Here is a 17,818-nt window from a genome sequence, read left to right on the forward strand (position 1 = left end):
ATCAAACAGTATGTATGGAATTTAAATCTGGGATTTCATCATGAGGTAAGTGGTCAAATGGGAACACCAAACAGCCCAATCGAATATTAAGCACATTTGAGGTTGAAAACTTTTTCCTTATAGTGGAACGTTCATTTTATGGATGAAACCAACAAGCAAAAGCTTTGTTTGTTAGATTAAGCCAAACCAATAGTTATTGCGTAGAGGATTAAAAAAAAAAAAACCACCTTTAGAGGCCATTTTTCCCCGCAAAGCGGGGATTGGCCTTTTTCGGGAACCGTGGTTGTTGTTGTTTTTCGGTCCCCTATTTGAAGCAATGTTTTACGGCCGGATGCCCTTCCTGACGCCAACCCTTTTTGCCGCCTTTAACGACAAACAGGGAATTACCAGTGAACTGGTACTCAATTGGTACTGGTACTCAAGTGGTAATTGGTACTGGAACTGGTACTCAAGTGAACTGGTAATCGGGCCTATTGCGTAGAGGATCTCCTGGTGAAATCCAAGTCCGAGTCTTACCCACACAATTGATGCCAGTGAAGTCGAGGCTGTACCCTAAAGGACACTCGCAGCGGAAGGAGCCATCGGTGTTAATGCACAGTCCGTTGGTGCAAATTCCTGGATTTTCCACACACTCGTTCATGTCTAAGGGACAAAAGTGCAAACAAACAATGCATGCTTAATTTCTATTATGACCTGTTGTCCTACAGACACCTGAAGTGAAGCTTTCATGGACTCTTACCTTCCCGTGTCTCTCCAGGTCCAGGAATAATTCCAACTCCCAATGGGCAAAGATCTTCAAACCCAGCTGTGGGTATAGAGGATGGGAAGCCCCATATGGCCTTCTGTAGTACTATACTATAGACCACCACAATACAATGAGACACATCTCACCAAACTTGAAATGGGGAGAGGATGGGGGTTAAAGGGAAGGGAAAGAGGCGTGGGGGGGGGGGGGGGGAGGCGGGGTAGGGGAGGGGGGCTAGGGGTGGGAGGAAGGGAGGAGGTGGGGGGGGTGGGGGGGGGGGTGGGGGGGGGGGGGTGCCATAACTGAATTCTGACCTTCACCCTCTCGGGGGCAGAGTTCGCAGGGATCTCCCCAACCTTCACCAGGCATTGCACTGCAGCAGCATCGGGCCTTAGTGGTGTTTAGGGCCTTCGGTACGGAACACTTTCCCTCCTCAAAGTTTGTAAAACAAAAACTTTGCCGGGTATCTGTTACATGGTGTGAGAAAGGAAGACCAAATCATTTTTATCATCTGCTATCAATGGATGAGGTGTGTGGCATACTTTTTGTGTCTATTAATTACATCGTCTATTGATTAATTAATTACGTATTACGTACTATTGAAATGTACCTTTTAACTCTTTAGACTGCTGAGACCCCTTTGACCTCTGAAAACCCTTTAAGACCCCTAATATCTGACCCCAAAGAACTCTAAAGACCCAGAAGACCCAAAAGTCCCCAAGGACCCAAAAGACCCAAATGACCCAAAAGTCCTCGAGAACCCAAAAGACCCAGAAGATCCACCAAAAGTTCCCGAGGACCCAAAAGTCCCCGAGGACCCAAAAGACCCAGAATATCCATCAAAAGTTCCTGAGGACCCAAAATACACAAAAGTTCCCGAGGACCCAAAAGAGCCAGATGACCAAAAATACCCCCGAGACTGGCAGGCAGGTATGCTACAAGGCAGTGAAGACCAATGAAAATTTGGCCGAATGGACCAACGGGCCTTCTAGTACAACTTAAGCAAGACTAGTCGGATAGTCTATAGGTATGCACACTCAGCCTTCAAGCTATCTAGCCTGGGTTTGAATCACAGCTCAGCAATAACCTCTCACCTGCCTGCTGGCATTAGTTAGTGGATGTTAAAGTTCCTATAGTGTCCTTTTTGAAGAGTAGGCAAGCTATCGCTGGCACTCTGGCCAAATTCCAAATTCTTGCCACCCTGAGCCAAATATCCTGCATCGGAGGAGCGACCCATCCAGGATTGCAACTCTAGCCAAAGAAACTGCTTATGCAGAACCAATGTTCTGTATAGAGTATGGTACGTGAATGAAAGAATGAATTAATGAATGAATGCAAATTGAACTAAGAGAAATAACTTGATGATTGGATGGTTAAATATTCACTGCTTTACTTCAATGAACAGAATCAGCAAGTGCATCATCCTGGTGATTGTTGATCCGCTAAGTCTAGCCTGAAATAGTTCAGAACTCGCTGGTAGAGAGATAAGGCAAAAAGATGCTATACTATATTCTTAAGAGGAGGCTGGTACTGTTATCATATTCTCTTGCATCATAAGGGTCATTGCTTATCTGTAACGACTACAGCGGCTCCATGATTCTCAATATGGTGCGAGCTTTCAATCTTACATCATGAGGTACAGCGTTTGATTCCAGTGTAAGGTGTTGTGGACGTTTGAAGGACATGGCCATGAGAACTTAAGATGTCATTCAAGTGTTTTTTTTTGAAGAGGTGTTGAAAAAAATATTGATTGAGATGATTGTGTTGGTAGACCCACCAAAGCAACGGCGGCCATTGTCTGAAAGCAGGAAGCCAGGTGGACAATCACAGCGGAAGCTTCCCGGTGTGTTGCTGCAGGAACCGAAGAGGCATATTCCTGGCTCTAAGTGGCACTCGTTAACATCTGGAACAGGAAAGAGGAACAGACATTATTGTATAAACGATAACAAAGTTATTAGTTATATTTTGTGTTGTACAAATTGACTAACCTACTGTCATAAATCAGGGAGCTTTGGTAGTTCAAGTAACATTAAGTTATCGGCATTAGTTTCCGTGTTGGAATCACCATTTGACAGCAATTGGTTACAAGGAAGTGACAATTTTACATTGCACACAAAGAGAGCGTTTTGAGGAGATGAAATGCTCCTGGGTGCAGTGCCATCTATACCCACAAGTGGGCATTAAGAATCGACTGTTTCCATTGCAAGAGGAAATAAAACTCTAAAAAATCTTTTCGAAACCATGGCTAGAAACCTAGTTTGATAGGCCCGTTAGACCTTTGTTATGTACTTTAAAAAAAACTTTTTAAAAATCAACCAACATTGAACCATCTCTCGCCCCACACCCCCTCACACAACTTTCCCCCAACCCAAATCCACCCAGGCACTGGTCGATACGGAGTTGGTATCCAGAAGGGCAGATGCAGCGAAACGAGCCATCAAGGTTTTGGCAGGTGCCAGGTGCACAGGTGTTGGGGTCTGAGATGCACTCGTTCACATCTGTAACAAGATAACCATTCAGACAAGGAAATAAAGTTATAGCTCAATACGATGCAGCTCAATAATAGAGTTATAGCTCAATACCATGTAGCTCAATAATAAAGTTATAGCTCAATACCATGCAGCTCAATAATAAAGTTATAGCTCAATACCATGCAGGTCAATAATAAAGTTATAGCTCAATACCATGCAGCTCAATAATAAAGTTATAGCTCAATACCATGCAGGTCAATAATAAAGTTATAGCTCAATACCATGCAGCTCAATAATAAAGTTATAGCTCAATACCATGCAGCTCCATAATAAAGTTATAGCTCAATATCATGCAGCTCAATAATAAAGTTATAGCTCAATACCATGCAGCTCAATAATAAAGTTATAGCTCAATACCATGCAGCTCAATAATAAAGTTATAGCTCAATACCATGCAGGTCAATAATAAAGTTATAGCTCAATACCATGCAGCTCAATAATGAAGTTATAGCTCAATACCATGCAGCTCCATAATAAAGTTATAGCTCAATACCATGCAGCTCAATAATAAAGTTATAGCTCAATACCATGCAGCTCAATAATAAAGTTATAGCTCAATACCATGCAGCTCCATAATAAAGTTATAGCTCAATACCATGCAGCTCAATAATAAAGTTATAGCTCAATACCATGCAGCTCAATAATAAAGTTAAAGCTCAATACCATGCAGCTCAATAATAAAGTTATAGCTCAATACCATGCAGCCCAATAATAAAGTTATAGCTCAATACCATGCAGCTCAATAATAAAGTTATAGCTCAATACCATGCAGCTCAATAATAAAGTTATAGCTCAATACCATGCAGCTCAATAATAAAGTTATAGCTCAATACCATGCAGCTCAATAATAAAGTTATAGCTCAATACCATGCAGCTCAATAATAAAGTTATAGCTCAATACCATGCAGCTCAATAATAAAGTTATAGCTCAATACCATGCAGCTCAATAATAAAGTTATAGCTCAATACCATGCAGCTCAATAATAAAGTTATAGCTCAATACCATGCAGCTCAATAATAAAGTTATAGCTCAATACCATGCAGCTCAATAATAAAGTTATAGCTCAATATCATGCAGCTGAATAATAAAGTTATAGCTCAATACCATGCAGCTCAATAATAAAGTTATAGCTCAATACCATGCAGGTCAATAATAAAGTTATAGCTCAATACCATGCAGCCCAATAATAAAGTTATAGCTCAATACCATGCAGCTCAATAATAAAGTTATCGCTCAATTCCATGCAGCTCAATAATAAAGTTATAGCTCAATTCCATGCAGCTCAATAATAAAGTTATAGCTCAATACCATGCAGGTCAATAATAAAGTCATAGCTCAATACCATGCAGCTCAATAATAAAGTAATAGTTCAATACCATGCAGCTCAATAATAAAGTTATAGCTCAATACCATGCAGCTCAATAATAAAGTTATCGCTCAATACCATGCAGCTCAATAATAAAGTTATAGCTCAATACCATGCAGCTCAATAATAAAGTTATAGCTCAATACCATGCAGCTCAATAATAAAGTTATGGCTCAATACCATGCAGCTCAATAATAAAGTTATAGCTCAATACCATGCAGCTCAATAATAAAGTTATAGCTCAATACCATGCAGCTCAATAATAAAGTTATAGCTCAATACTATGCAGCTCAATAATAAAGTTATAGCTCAATACCATGCAGCTCAATAATAAAGTTATAGCTCAATACCATGTAGCTCAATAATAAAGTAATAGCTCAATACCATGCAGCTCAATAATAAAGTTATAGCTCAATACCATGCAGCTCAATAATAAAGTTATAGCTCAATACCATGCAGCTCAATAATAAAGTTATAGCTCAATACCATGCAGCTCAATAATAAAGTTATAGCTCAATACCATGCAGCTCAATAATAAAGTTATAGCTCAATACCATGCAGCTCCATAATAAAGTTATAGCTCAATACCATGCAGCTCAATAATAAAGTTATAGCTCAATACCATGCAGCTCAATAATAAAGTTAAAGCTCAATACCATGCAGCTCAATAATAAAGTTATAGCTCAATACCATGCAGCCCAATAATAAAGTTATAGCTCAATACCATGCAGCTCAATAATAAAGTTATAGCTCAATACCATGCAGCTCAATAATAAAGTTATAGCTCAATACCATGCAGCTCAATAATAAAGTTATAGCTCAATACCATGCAGCTCAATAATAAAGTTATAGCTCAATACCATGCAGCTCAATAATAAAGTTATAGCTCAATACCATGCAGCTCAATAATAAAGTTATAGCTCAATACCATGCAGCTCAATAATAAAGTTATAGCTCAATACCATGCAGCTCAATAATAAAGTTATAGCTCAATACCATGCAGCTCAATAATAAAGTTATAGCTCAATACCATGCAGCTCAATAATAAAGTTATAGCTCAATATCATGCAGCTGAATAATAAAGTTATAGCTCAATACCATGCAGCTCAATAATAAAGTTATAGCTCAATACCATGCAGGTCAATAATAAAGTTATAGCTCAATACCATGCAGCCCAATAATAAAGTTATAGCTCAATACCATGCAGCTCAATAATAAAGTTATCGCTCAATTCCATGCAGCTCAATAATAAAGTTATAGCTCAATTCCATGCAGCTCAATAATAAAGTTATAGCTCAATACCATGCAGGTCAATAATAAAGTCATAGCTCAATACCATGCAGCTCAATAATAAAGTAATAGTTCAATACCATGCAGCTCAATAATAAAGTTATAGCTCAATACCATGCAGCTCAATAATAAAGTTATCGCTCAATACCATGCAGCTCAATAATAAAGTTATAGCTCAATACCATGCAGCTCAATAATAAAGTTATAGCTCAATACCATGCAGCTCAATAATAAAGTTATGGCTCAATACCATGCAGCTCAATAATAAAGTTATAGCTCAATACCATGCAGCTCAATAATAAAGTTATAGCTCAATACCATGCAGCTCAATAATAAAGTTATAGCTCAATACTATGCAGCTCAATAATAAAGTTATAGCTCAATACCATGCAGCTCAATAATAAAGTTATAGCTCAATACCATGTAGCTCAATAATAAAGTAATAGCTCAATACCATGCAGCTCAATAATAAAGTTATAGCTCAATACCATGCAGCTCAATAATAAAGTTATAGCTCAATACCATGCAGCTCAATAATAAAGTTATAGCTCAATACCATGCAGCTCAATAATAAAGTTATCGCTCAATACCATGCAGCTCAATACCATGCAGCTCAATAATAAAGTTATAGCTCAATACCATGCAGCTCCATAATAAAGTTATAGCTCAATACCATGCAGCTCAATAATAAAGTTATAGCTCAATACCATGCAGCTCAATAATAAAGTTATAGCTCAATACCATGCAGCTCCATAATAAAGTTATAGCTCAATACCATGCAGCTCAATAATAAAGTTATAGCTCAATACCATGCAGCTCCATAATAAAGTTATAGCTCAATACCATGCAGCTCAATAATAAAGTTATAGCTCAATACCATGCAGCTCAATAATAAAGTTATAGCTCAATACCATGCAGCTCCATAATAAAGTTATAGCTCAATACCATGCAGCTCAATAATAAAGTTATAGCTCAATACCATGCAGCTCCATAATAAAGTTATAGCTCAATACCATGCAGCTCAATAATAAAGTTATAGCTCAATACCATGCAGCTCAATAATAAAGTTATAGCTCAATACCATGCAGCTCAATAATAAAGTTATAGCTCAATACCATGCAGCTCAATAATAAAGTTATAGCTCAATACCATGCAGCTCAATAATAAAGTTATAGCTCAATACCATGCAGCTCAATAATAAAGTTATCGCTCAATACCATGCAGCTCAATAATAAAGTTATAGCTCAATACCATGCAGCTCAATAATAAAGTTATCGCTCAATACCATGCAGCTCAATAATAAAGTTATGGCTCAATACCATGCAGTTATAGATCAGTACATCTTAGAACCACTTTCAATTACACGCATGGTTATGCAATAATTACACATAGCCTGATAGTAAGTGCACACAATAAGACAATTTGAATAAATGAAAATTATTTAACCTCAGACAGGTATGGATTACAGGATAAGAACTATTGTTACATGATAGAATCAGAAATGATGAAGAAAAACAAGTCTAAATTAGAAGAATATGACCTCAAGGGAGCAAACCATATCAAACTAACCGACGCAGTTCTTTCCGTCCAAACTCAGTTCGTAGCCCTCGAAGCAGAGACACTGGAAGGATCCCTGGGTGTTGAAGCACTGGCCACTACGGCACACCTGCGTGCTCAGCGAGCTGCACTCATCCACATCTGACACGCAGTGCAGGAGAGAAAGGTGTAAGCGTTGTAACTTGGTGAAAACACCCATCAAAACACAAACCATGTTGATGGGTTGAGGACTTGAAGAAGAATAGTGGAGTGAAGAACAGAGAGTTGGAGGGAGGGGTGGGGGGAGGAGGGAGGCAGAGAAAGGCCAGAGTTGGGAAAGGGGGTTGAGGCTTTGGGGGCTGGAGGGTTGAGGCTATGGGTTGGGCAGGGGCTTGTGGACTTGTGGGTTTGGTACGAGTTGAGGACTTCAAGAAGAAAGGAGGAGGAGGAGAGGACAGAGAGTTGGAGTGGTGGGGCGGGTGTAGGGGGGCATAGAGGGGGTTGTGAGCTGAGAGAGGGGGTTTGAAGACATGGGGTTGAGGAATTGGAGCTGGGAGGGGGAAGGACTGGGTGAGGACATAACGTTAAATTTTACATTATGTGGAATTTCTGTGGATCCCTGCTATTATGCTATCAAAGGACATTCCAAGCAAATTGTCGAAATATTCCACACTCTATTGGGAACAAATTCCCTTACAACAGCGCAGTGGAACCAGGTTATCTGCTAGTTGTTCATATAATTGTTTTTAAAATGAAGGGAAAGCATTTGTAAATGATTACATTTGTTTTTAAAATAAAGGAAAAGTGTATATAAGTGTTTTGTTAAGGTTTAACAATCTTATGATGCAATCTCTAAAAGGTGGTGGATCCAAGCAACATAGAAGGCTGATTATATCCAAATATTGTAAAACTGTGCAAAGATGTTACATTTTGCCGGCAATAAAATCAACCTGATTCAGGGCTCAACATAAACTTTTTCCAGCCTGTTTAGATCTTACTTTTTCTTTTTCCAGGTAAAATCTAAAACCTACCTGATACAGGTAGGTTTTAGATTTTACCTGCCTCATCAGCCATTGCACCTGTCCAACTATTTGTACTGTGAGCATGGGGTACGATACCATTATGCTACCTTGAAATTTTTGCCGGCACACGGAGGTGGTCGGCTCTAAAATGATCTTCTCAGTCGCTGCTAATCACCGTGGCTTTACGTTAAATAGAACGACTACATTCAAGGTTAAGAAATATCAAGTTTATTAAACTTCCGGGTGGTAATATTGACCTATCCGGTGGACAGATCTACTGGAGCTTTTCCTTGTCCTACCGATCTCGGCTCAGCTATAAACCGTCCTCATGGTGTTTCTTCCACTCCCCTCTCATGAAAAAAACTTCTGAGTTAGTTAGTCTCCCCCTATTGGCTACCTAGCTTCTGAATGAAGTTCAACATTGGTATGCAAAAAAGAAAAAAAAGTGAAACAGATGTGCTGAGTTTTACCTGAAAGGTATGTCTTACCTATGCAGTCATTATTGTGTGTGAGCTCAAATCCTGGAAAGCAGAGGCAGTTGTAAGATCCCACGGTGTTACGACATGTCCCATTGCCACATGGCTTCTGCTCGCATTCATCCACATCTGTGGGAAATGCCACACATTACTCAAGGCCCATGTTAGTCCATCTTGTTGTAGTGCAGATAGAGTAGTTTCCCACTCTACTTTTGTCACAGTCAAAAAGAAACACACAAATGTCCTTAACAATACGCTCTTCTCACCGATGCACATGCCCTTATCCTCAGAAACCGTGAAGCCAGCATGGCAAATGCACACGTAGCTGCCTGGTGTATCCACACATTCGCCGTGGCTGCAAATGTTGGTAATCTCGCTGCACTCGTTACGATCTGCACTCAAGTACATGCACTTATAAAATCGAAATCGCATACAATACATCAGTCATTTTCAAACAACACGCATCATCAGTTTGCTGACCCAACACAATGAATGATGACCTTCTTCTTTTATATGCAGTGCATAGCTGTGGGTAGCATCATTTGCTGGGGGTGCAGTTGTGCTGCGGATGAAGTGCCCCCTGTGGGTTAAAGGAAGAATTTCTAATTTGTTCATGGTGTCATCGATAACTCTCCTACTCTTCGCGAAGGACACCGTGGGATATTTAACGTCCACCAACTAATGCTGGCAGATGTGATGCCCAGTTTAATGTACATCTGAGGGATGGCTAGTTGTTGAAGGATGGCCTTTGGTGTATAGCCCTGCCTGCAAAACAGCAGGATGACATTTTAGAACTGGGCTGACATTTAACTCCTGTATCGACAGCTGAGAGGCGAATACGCTTACCTCTCAGCTATCCTGCCAGCCCACAATGATATTAAACAAGGACAACAGGATTCCGCAAGATGGGTCAGATTTTTGGCTTCCTTTGCATTCATTTTTGTCGAGAAAATTACTGAGATTTAGCACTATGATGGTGAAAAAAGAAAGATACTGACCGACGCAGGTTCCAGACGATGATCGGCTGTAACCTTTGGTGCATTCGCACCGGTAGCTGCCAGGGATGTTGACACAGAAAGCATTGTTGAAGCAGAGGTGTTCGCTATTCACACATTCATCTATGTCTGTGGGGAGATGAAGAGAGTGAAAGTGTTGAAAAAAGGATAAACTGTAGAATCTACATCTAGCATTTAAGGTGGAGGTAGAAGCAAATACATAACGCTCGATTCCATACTCCTCCGTTCATATTTTCAATGTGAATCCCGTTTCATTTCTCTCACCTACACACAAACCCAACAAAATGCTACGTTTGTGGGGGTAGGGAATGAAATATCATAGTGGAAATAGGATTGTATAGATTAGCATGGACCGTGGACGCGCAGGAGACATTTTGATGTATATAAGCAGGGAAAACTGTGAGCTTAAGAGTGTTTACGTGTCACCACACGGAGGGTGGTTTTGTGTTAGTTGAATTGGGCTTAAGGATAATTCCCAGTATGCAATTGCCTCCTGTGATTTTCCCTTATGTTTTTTTACATTCACTCGGCCAGCCATGCAATTGGGCCCCCCTTAACCAACAACACCGACAAGCCGCCGGAAACCCAGCGCATTTTCACCATCGGGCTAAACCCCGCCCCACCATCGCCGACATAATCCGAACATTCCCGTCGAGACTAAACTCCGCCTCGAAGGGACCGTAAATGACAAGACACGCTCCGAGCTTCGACATTGGTCGGAGAAAGATGGAATGATTCGGCAGAGCTCGGGCGATTGGTCGGGGGTTGACGTCAGAGCAGGCAGTCTGGGTTGGATAAGGAGGAGGAAAGAAGAGGAATAGCTCTCTTCTGATTTGGTCGCGCTAGCGAACGGCTGCGTTTCGTGCCATGTGCGTGCGTGAAGCGAGCTTCAGCGCCTTGGTGGACCTGGTGGGGAGAAAGAGCGGTGTGGGCCATTTAGATCGTGAGGAGGGGGGTGTTGACGGCGGGTTGTGGGGCTCGTGGCACTCCGGACGGAGTGGAGAGTGCAAGAGGACCGCCTGCACAAATTACCTCATGTTCATGGCGCGGTGCAGGAGTGCTTGTCATCATCTTGATCGACTCGACACGCGGTCCTTCCGCCGACCTATGGGACCCGTTCGACGACCACTCGGCATCCAAAAGTCTTCATCCAAAAGTCTGAGTGTAGATCGACTAACGAACTAGTTATTCCGCAAGAATAAGTTATTACGCAAGTGTGTCCGTATTTTAGTCAGCATGTGGAGGGTTGTTTTCAACAACTCAAGTAGAGTTATAGTTTTTTAAAACCTCAACTGTCATTTTATTGGTTTACAATTATTTATAATAAACCTCTTATTTGTTGCATTTCTTTGTCGTATTGTTACTTTTCCTTGTCTCGTTTCTGTGTTTGTGGGTTCAAGGAATAAACCCCGTGGCTTTTGTTGGCAATTTCCTATGTAGTAAGCCCAACAACCAGCCACGGCAATGCAGAAGATACCTTCCGTCATTCCATGGGTCTTAATAAATCTGCAAACTTTCCAACCTAAATGTCGGCTAATGGTATATCATCTCTCCTGGTCCTGGGAATGACCGAATTTTCATCTAACATCTCATGTTCCTTCTTAACCACACTAAGCTCCTCTTACAATATCCTTGCAAAAGTAGAAATCTCTATGGCTGTTGTTAAAACTTCCACAGCAGATTCTGGTTACTCACTCAGGCTGACTGGCAGACACTGCATACAATTTGTATTCAATCTTCTCTGCTCGTATATTTGTGATGCAAATACTAATCCCAATTTTGACACATGAGGGTGCTCAACGATCGAGTTACTGTTTTTGGAGAATAAGAATAAGAAGAAGCAGACAGATAACATGGCGGTGATTGAGTAAAGACTGTTTATTGAACGCATGTGGTCCTGATCTTATTTCTTACAAACACAAATCTATGAAGAAGGAGCTACTTAATTTCAATTGAATTTTACATTTTCAACACTGCAGAACACGAATGAGAACATGAATCGGACCATGAACCTGCAGTTTAGCAGTACTTTGGCTTTCAATTTGGAAATTGTATGGAATCTAATCCCAATCGTGCATGCAGGCAGAGAAGCAAGGTATTATTTTTTTTAGTCTGTTTGGCAGTCTAACAAAATTGAAAATCATTTCAAACAGGAAACCTACTATTTTGAGACATCATACAGGACACGGTCAACAGGTGCAAATAACTAATTTAGCGTGTTAAATAATGTGATGTAAAAAAACGGTGCATCATTGGCGGTAAACTTCCTTTTGTGTACAGCCTTTTAAATATTTATAATGTTTCAATTGAATTATGTACTTGAACACGACAACACAAATAAACACTTTCAAAACTTTTGGCACTTTCAAAACCCTGTCGTTTAGCAGTATTGGACAAAATATTACAGCATTTTACATCATCTCGACCAATCAAACTTGTCACTTATAGTACACTCTCAGCATTGTGAAATATCGAGATTCAAACAAAATGGCGGCTTGTGTTCGGAAACGTGCTCGTGCTTGGAGATATAGATTGTACTCGGAAATGGAAAGCAAGAGATGAAAAGAGACTTCCCATGCCCTTTTTCTCAAGACTGCGTGGGGTAAGAAGTTTGATTAACTCTTTCGTTTTATTTCATTCTAATTTTAGTTGATTACGCCTGTTGACCTCCGCATGACACCTTATTACTCAGGTGAAAGCAAGAGATATCTTTTCCTCACCTTCACAGAGCAGGAGTTGATCATTGTAGCTGAATCCCAGCGGGCATTCACAGCGGAAGCTTCCCACCTGGTTGATGCACACTCCGTTGTAACAAACACCAGGTATGTCTCTGCATTCGTCAATATCTGCAAAAACAGGTGAACAGTTGGATGGTGAAGAAGGGAAGAGTGAATAAGGTCTCCACAAGGATATCCACAATATACTCGTTACTCATATTATTATCGTCCACTATCCAAAATGAGTAGTGTGCAAAGGACATGTAGTTTTTGCAAAAGTTATTATTCATCAACGAGAGTCTTGGGCAGCTCTATTATCAAAGTTCAATATTAGCAAGACAACATAGTCACATGAAATGTAAGCCCAGAACCTGGCTTAAAGCTGAGATTGTAACACAAAAGGTGAAAAGATTCAAGAGGAACCCAAACGCTCAAACCACCTCGACGCTAATCTATCAGTTGATACCCTACAAAATACATATGATGTGTCCTTTTCCCATTTGCAATTTATAAAGAAGGTAATTTTACAATTAAAAGTCGAAATCTTCTTCTTCACGATTAGCCATGACGTCACACCATTAAGTCGACCGCCACTTCTGTATTTCTTACGGGTTACAATGCAGTACGATATAACTCAAACAGCGATTAATACTCTAACTTCTACAAATATGTTGGGCCGATGCATCCTTCGTGGTTGTAGTAATACAAATCGAGATGGTTTCATGCTACACCAATGGCAGAAAGATCAGAGAGTTGCCAGAAATTGGATGTGGTTTGTCCAAAATACCCGAGTGTAGATCAGGCCTACAAAACGTTCGCTTTTGTGCTCAGAACATTTTACAGAGCACTGTTATGAAGCAACAGAGATGGCTATATCTGCCAATCTGCCATGATTGAGAGAGGATGCTACCTACCCTCATGATTACGCGGAAGATACAGCCATCACTCAAAACTGCTATACAGCACCACTGCCCCCTCCACAACCCCCCATCAACCGTCACCCTAGCTAACAATACCCACAACCACCCCACACTCCCCCCTCACCATCCCTCATCACCCCTACAATACACACCACCATACCACCTCTCCATCCCCTCTGCAATCCCCCATCAACCGTCACCCTAGCTAACAATACCCACAACCACACCACAAAATCCCCCTCTACTGGGGCGGGACATCAACACGGGACGACACAGCACGGTAACAGCATGACACACACGGACATGGCATGGATACGACACAACATGACCACAGACACAAATGGCGTCCCGGGAAAGTATGAAACTGGACTGTCCTGTAACATACAGGACACCAACCGGGTCAGCTTGTGAAGGTGGGACAAACCATTCGTCGCCCGTTTGGTCGGCGGTGTCCAAGTGTGCCTGAGTGGTGTCCATGTGTGTCTAAGCAATGTCCGAGTGTGGCTGGACAGTGTCCGTGCTGTGTCTTGCCGTGTCTGTGCTGTGTTGTTCTGTGCTGTGTCATGCCGTATTTCTTCTGGAGTCATTTTACTTATATATCGATTAATACAAAATCCCTGATGAACCATCAAGTGAACGGAAAAACAAAACCCACCAATCTGTAGTGATCATGCGACCGGCGTTTTCATCTGCACTACTAACACCGCCATCTTCACTAACACCATGTTCATCTGAATCGCTCGCACGAGGCTCGATAAGATACGGCTCCACAATTCCCCTGAAAGTGTTTCCATCACTAATTTTGCCTCCATTAGTTTCTTCAAAATCCCACTGATCAGTTTCAACATACTGAGAACCTTTAGAGTTGCTAATGATGGTGGAATTGGTATCCAAGCTCGACATGCACGGTTCTCTATGTATCACCGTTTGGATCAAGGTGAGTTAATCATGTGACGCCACTGGCAAAATCAAAAACCGACACTCTAGGAGTCGAAGGCTTTTTTTTGACACTTTGTGATTGGCAAAAAAATTCAGTTTCTTGGTGAGGGTGACAAACCTGGATGGGTCACCACTCCGACGGGTAGTAAGGGCAGGAATTTGGAATTTGGAGAGGGTGCCGGCGATATCTCGCCTACTCTTCACGAAGGACACTGTGGGATCTTTAATGGTCACCAACTAATGCCGGCATACGAGACATCCAATTTAACATCCATCTGAGGAATGGCACACGCATTGATGAATCACCCTGCCTGTAACACACCAGGATGACAGTTTATAGCTGAGCCAAAATTTAAACCCAAGCTCAACATTATAGACCATCCTGCCAGCCTACTACTACTACTACTTCAAAGATTTCAATTATTCCAACCTTCTTGTGAGCTCGAGAGGTGAACGTTTTTGGTCCACATCTTTCACAAACTGGCTGGACAGGCCTGATGTTCGACTGAAGGTGATTTGGGCAGGAATTTGAAAATTGTTCAAGATGCAGCGATAACTCATTGACTGTTTGTTAAAGACACCATTGGCTCTTTAAAATCCACCAACAGCCAGTGCTTGCATGGGTCTTCAGGCTTAACGTCCTTGCAATGGACGGTGCACACATTGATGCCTCACACTGAATGCAAAACACCATGGAGAGAGTTTATAGCTGAGTTGAGATTCAAACCCAGGCCGGACACCTAAAAGTGAGGGTTCATACAATTAAGGTATCCTGACAACCATAGAAGCATAGAATGTAGCTATTCTTTCTTTTTCTTTTCTCTAATGTTGCATGCACTCAACTGAACTATACTTGGAGTGATCTTGTCTGCGTGTGTCCCGAGGGGGTAAGTTTACAATGGGTGTGTCCTGGTTGGATGAATCTTGAGTGGGTGCCCACTGGTTAGGTGAAATTGAAATGGGTGTGGCATAAATGGTGTGACAATGCTGCTTGGCTTGGCATATTGGGTGCCATGCAGGCTATGTAAGATGTCTTACCAACTGGTTTTCCGGTGTGGATATCGATGATGAAGCCAGGCAACTGGTTTCCACAGAGTTGTGTGTATCGAGCTGAGGACAGGAATAGTTGGGAGAAGATGGTGCATAAGATGGGTAAAGCTTTTGTCAAAATCTTACTCTTCGATGATGCAAGCATTTGCAATATTGGCGTTGCAGCAAATGTATTTGCTTGGTGTTGGAAAGTATATTTTATGACGTCATTTATGTGAGCAGGGGTATGCGTACAGGTGGTGGGTGCTGGGCAGGGTTCACATGGCTTGTTCCAAGCTTTCCCCACGTTATATGAGCAACAACACATCTTCTTGGTGAGATTGTAAGGAAGTTCATTCTCGCATGTCTCATTGTAGCTCTTGTAGCAAAAGCTCTTGCGCATGTCTGTAACAACAGCACAGCAGTTTGTGAGAATGACAAATAAACAGTAACTCAGAAGTCACCTTCGATTGCGCAATACACTTTGTACGTTAGCAAATTATATTAAACTGGGTCACGATTTGGTAAGAATATCACGAATATATATGATGTTTCTGCAACAAACTGAACCCGTGTCATGCTAATCAGACATCTCAAGTATCTGATTAACCCCCCTACAGTTAACCCCTTTCCTGCCCACACCCGTGGATTGTCCAAGCCTTCCTCGATCTTGTCTCTTCAACTCTGCTGTTGGTGTTTTCCCCTCTCTCTACTGTTCCTTTTGTCCTGTTACGGCCTGATCCATTCAGTGTACCAGCTCTCCCACGAGCCTCGACTATGAATGCAAAAGAGTAAATTTCCCTAAAATGAGAATTCCAATTTATGATCACTGTAGTTCATTTTCCCTTCACTTCTTTTTATGAAAAAGCATATTCCTCTCATGGACCTTTTTTTTGAGCCAATCAGGGATGCCCAAAGGCTAGACATGGCCACCTCCACAGAAGTTACTGGAAATTTGAACAATGTGCATTTCCTGCTTAACTGTGCATGTTTTCATATAGAAAAAAATTATGTAATAATCAGATGTTGGAATTCTCAGTTTTTCAATTTCGGCTTTAGTTTCCCACTGTGGTAAAGTTTTCCAGCATTTCACATACATTGCTACCTGAGATGAGTCTGACTGTCATAATAACAAAATCGGTGTTAATTGTGCTTGTACGTGATGACGTCATCACTGCCCAAAACAAACATATTTCGAATTAAAAAATAAGTTGAAACCTCCGTAGTGTTTTGTTTTAAGGAAATTTGTGCAAGAAATTCCTGATAATGGAATTCATTTTAAAGTGGAAATGTACTTTGAACAGTGTATATATGTACATATGCGTATTTATTTATTTATATTCCTCTACCTGATTGGATGACCTTCTGTGGCAACGGGGGTTGTGGACCCACTGTTAGGAGAGTTTTTTTGTATACATACAGTGCATTCAGAAAGTATTCACACCCCTTCACTTTTTTCACATTTTGTTATGTTGCAGCCTGATGCTGAAATCGTTTAAATTCATTTTTTCCCTCATCAATCTACACTCAATACCCCATAATGAAGAAGAGAAAACAGGATTTTAGAAAGTTTTGCAAATGTATTAAAAAGAAAAAACTGAAATATCACATTGACATAAGACACCCTTTGCTATGACACTTGAAATTGAGCTCAGGTGCCTCCCATTTCTCTTGATCATCTTTGAGATGTTTCTACACCTTCCTTGGACTCCACCTGTGGTAAATTCAATTGATTGGACATGATTTGGACAGGCACACACCTGTCTATATAAGGTCTCACAGTTGACAATGCATATCGGAGCAAAAACCAAGCCATGAGGTCGAAGGAACTGCCTGCAGAGCTCAGAGACAGGATTGTGTCGAGGCACAGATCTAGGGAAACCTACAAAAAAAATTCTGTTGCATTGAAGGTTCCCAAGAGCACAGTGGCCTCCATAATTCTTAAATGGAAGAAGTATGGAACAACCAGGACTCTTCCTGGAGCTGGCCGCCCGGCCAAACTGAGCAATCGGGGGAGAAGGGCCTTGGTAATAGAGTTGACCAACTACCCGATGGTCACTGTGGCTGAGCTCCAGAGATCCTGTGTGGAGATGGGAGAAACTTCCAGAAGGACAACCATCACTGCAACACTCCACCGATCTGGGCTTTATGGCAGAGTGGCCAGATGGAAGCCTCTCCTCAGTGAACGACACATGAAAGCCCACAGAATCTTGTTTCTCACAGTCTGAGA

The 17,818-nt window shown here is 41.3% G+C and overlaps 1 protein-coding gene across 1 annotated transcript in view; it reads right to left on the minus strand.

Annotated features, from left to right (window-relative positions):
• LOC137416542 (fibrillin-2-like) overlaps positions 1-17,818 on the minus strand; it is a 96,255-nt gene that overhangs the window by 47,023 nt on the left and 31,414 nt on the right. The window contains exons 19-30 of the mRNA XM_078781561.1: positions 15,844-15,993; positions 15,598-15,669; positions 12,704-12,829; positions 9,966-10,091; positions 9,234-9,359; positions 8,980-9,096; positions 7,503-7,631; positions 3,124-3,243; positions 2,523-2,648; positions 1,060-1,212; positions 740-805; positions 517-642 (exon numbers count right to left, since the gene is read on the minus strand). Coding sequence (XP_078637687.1) covers positions 517-642; positions 740-805; positions 1,060-1,212; positions 2,523-2,648; positions 3,124-3,243; positions 7,503-7,631; positions 8,980-9,096; positions 9,234-9,359; positions 9,966-10,091; positions 12,704-12,829; positions 15,598-15,669; positions 15,844-15,993 — 1,437 coding nt within the window. The remainder of the gene's footprint in view (positions 1-516; positions 643-739; positions 806-1,059; positions 1,213-2,522; positions 2,649-3,123; positions 3,244-7,502; positions 7,632-8,979; positions 9,097-9,233; positions 9,360-9,965; positions 10,092-12,703; positions 12,830-15,597; positions 15,670-15,843; positions 15,994-17,818) is intronic.

The sequence above is a fragment of the Myxine glutinosa genome, chromosome 7 (genome assembly GCF_964187855.1).
Source record: "Myxine glutinosa chromosome 7, kmMyxGlut1.1, whole genome shotgun sequence".
NCBI lineage: Eukaryota > Metazoa > Chordata > Myxini > Myxiniformes > Myxinidae > Myxine > Myxine glutinosa.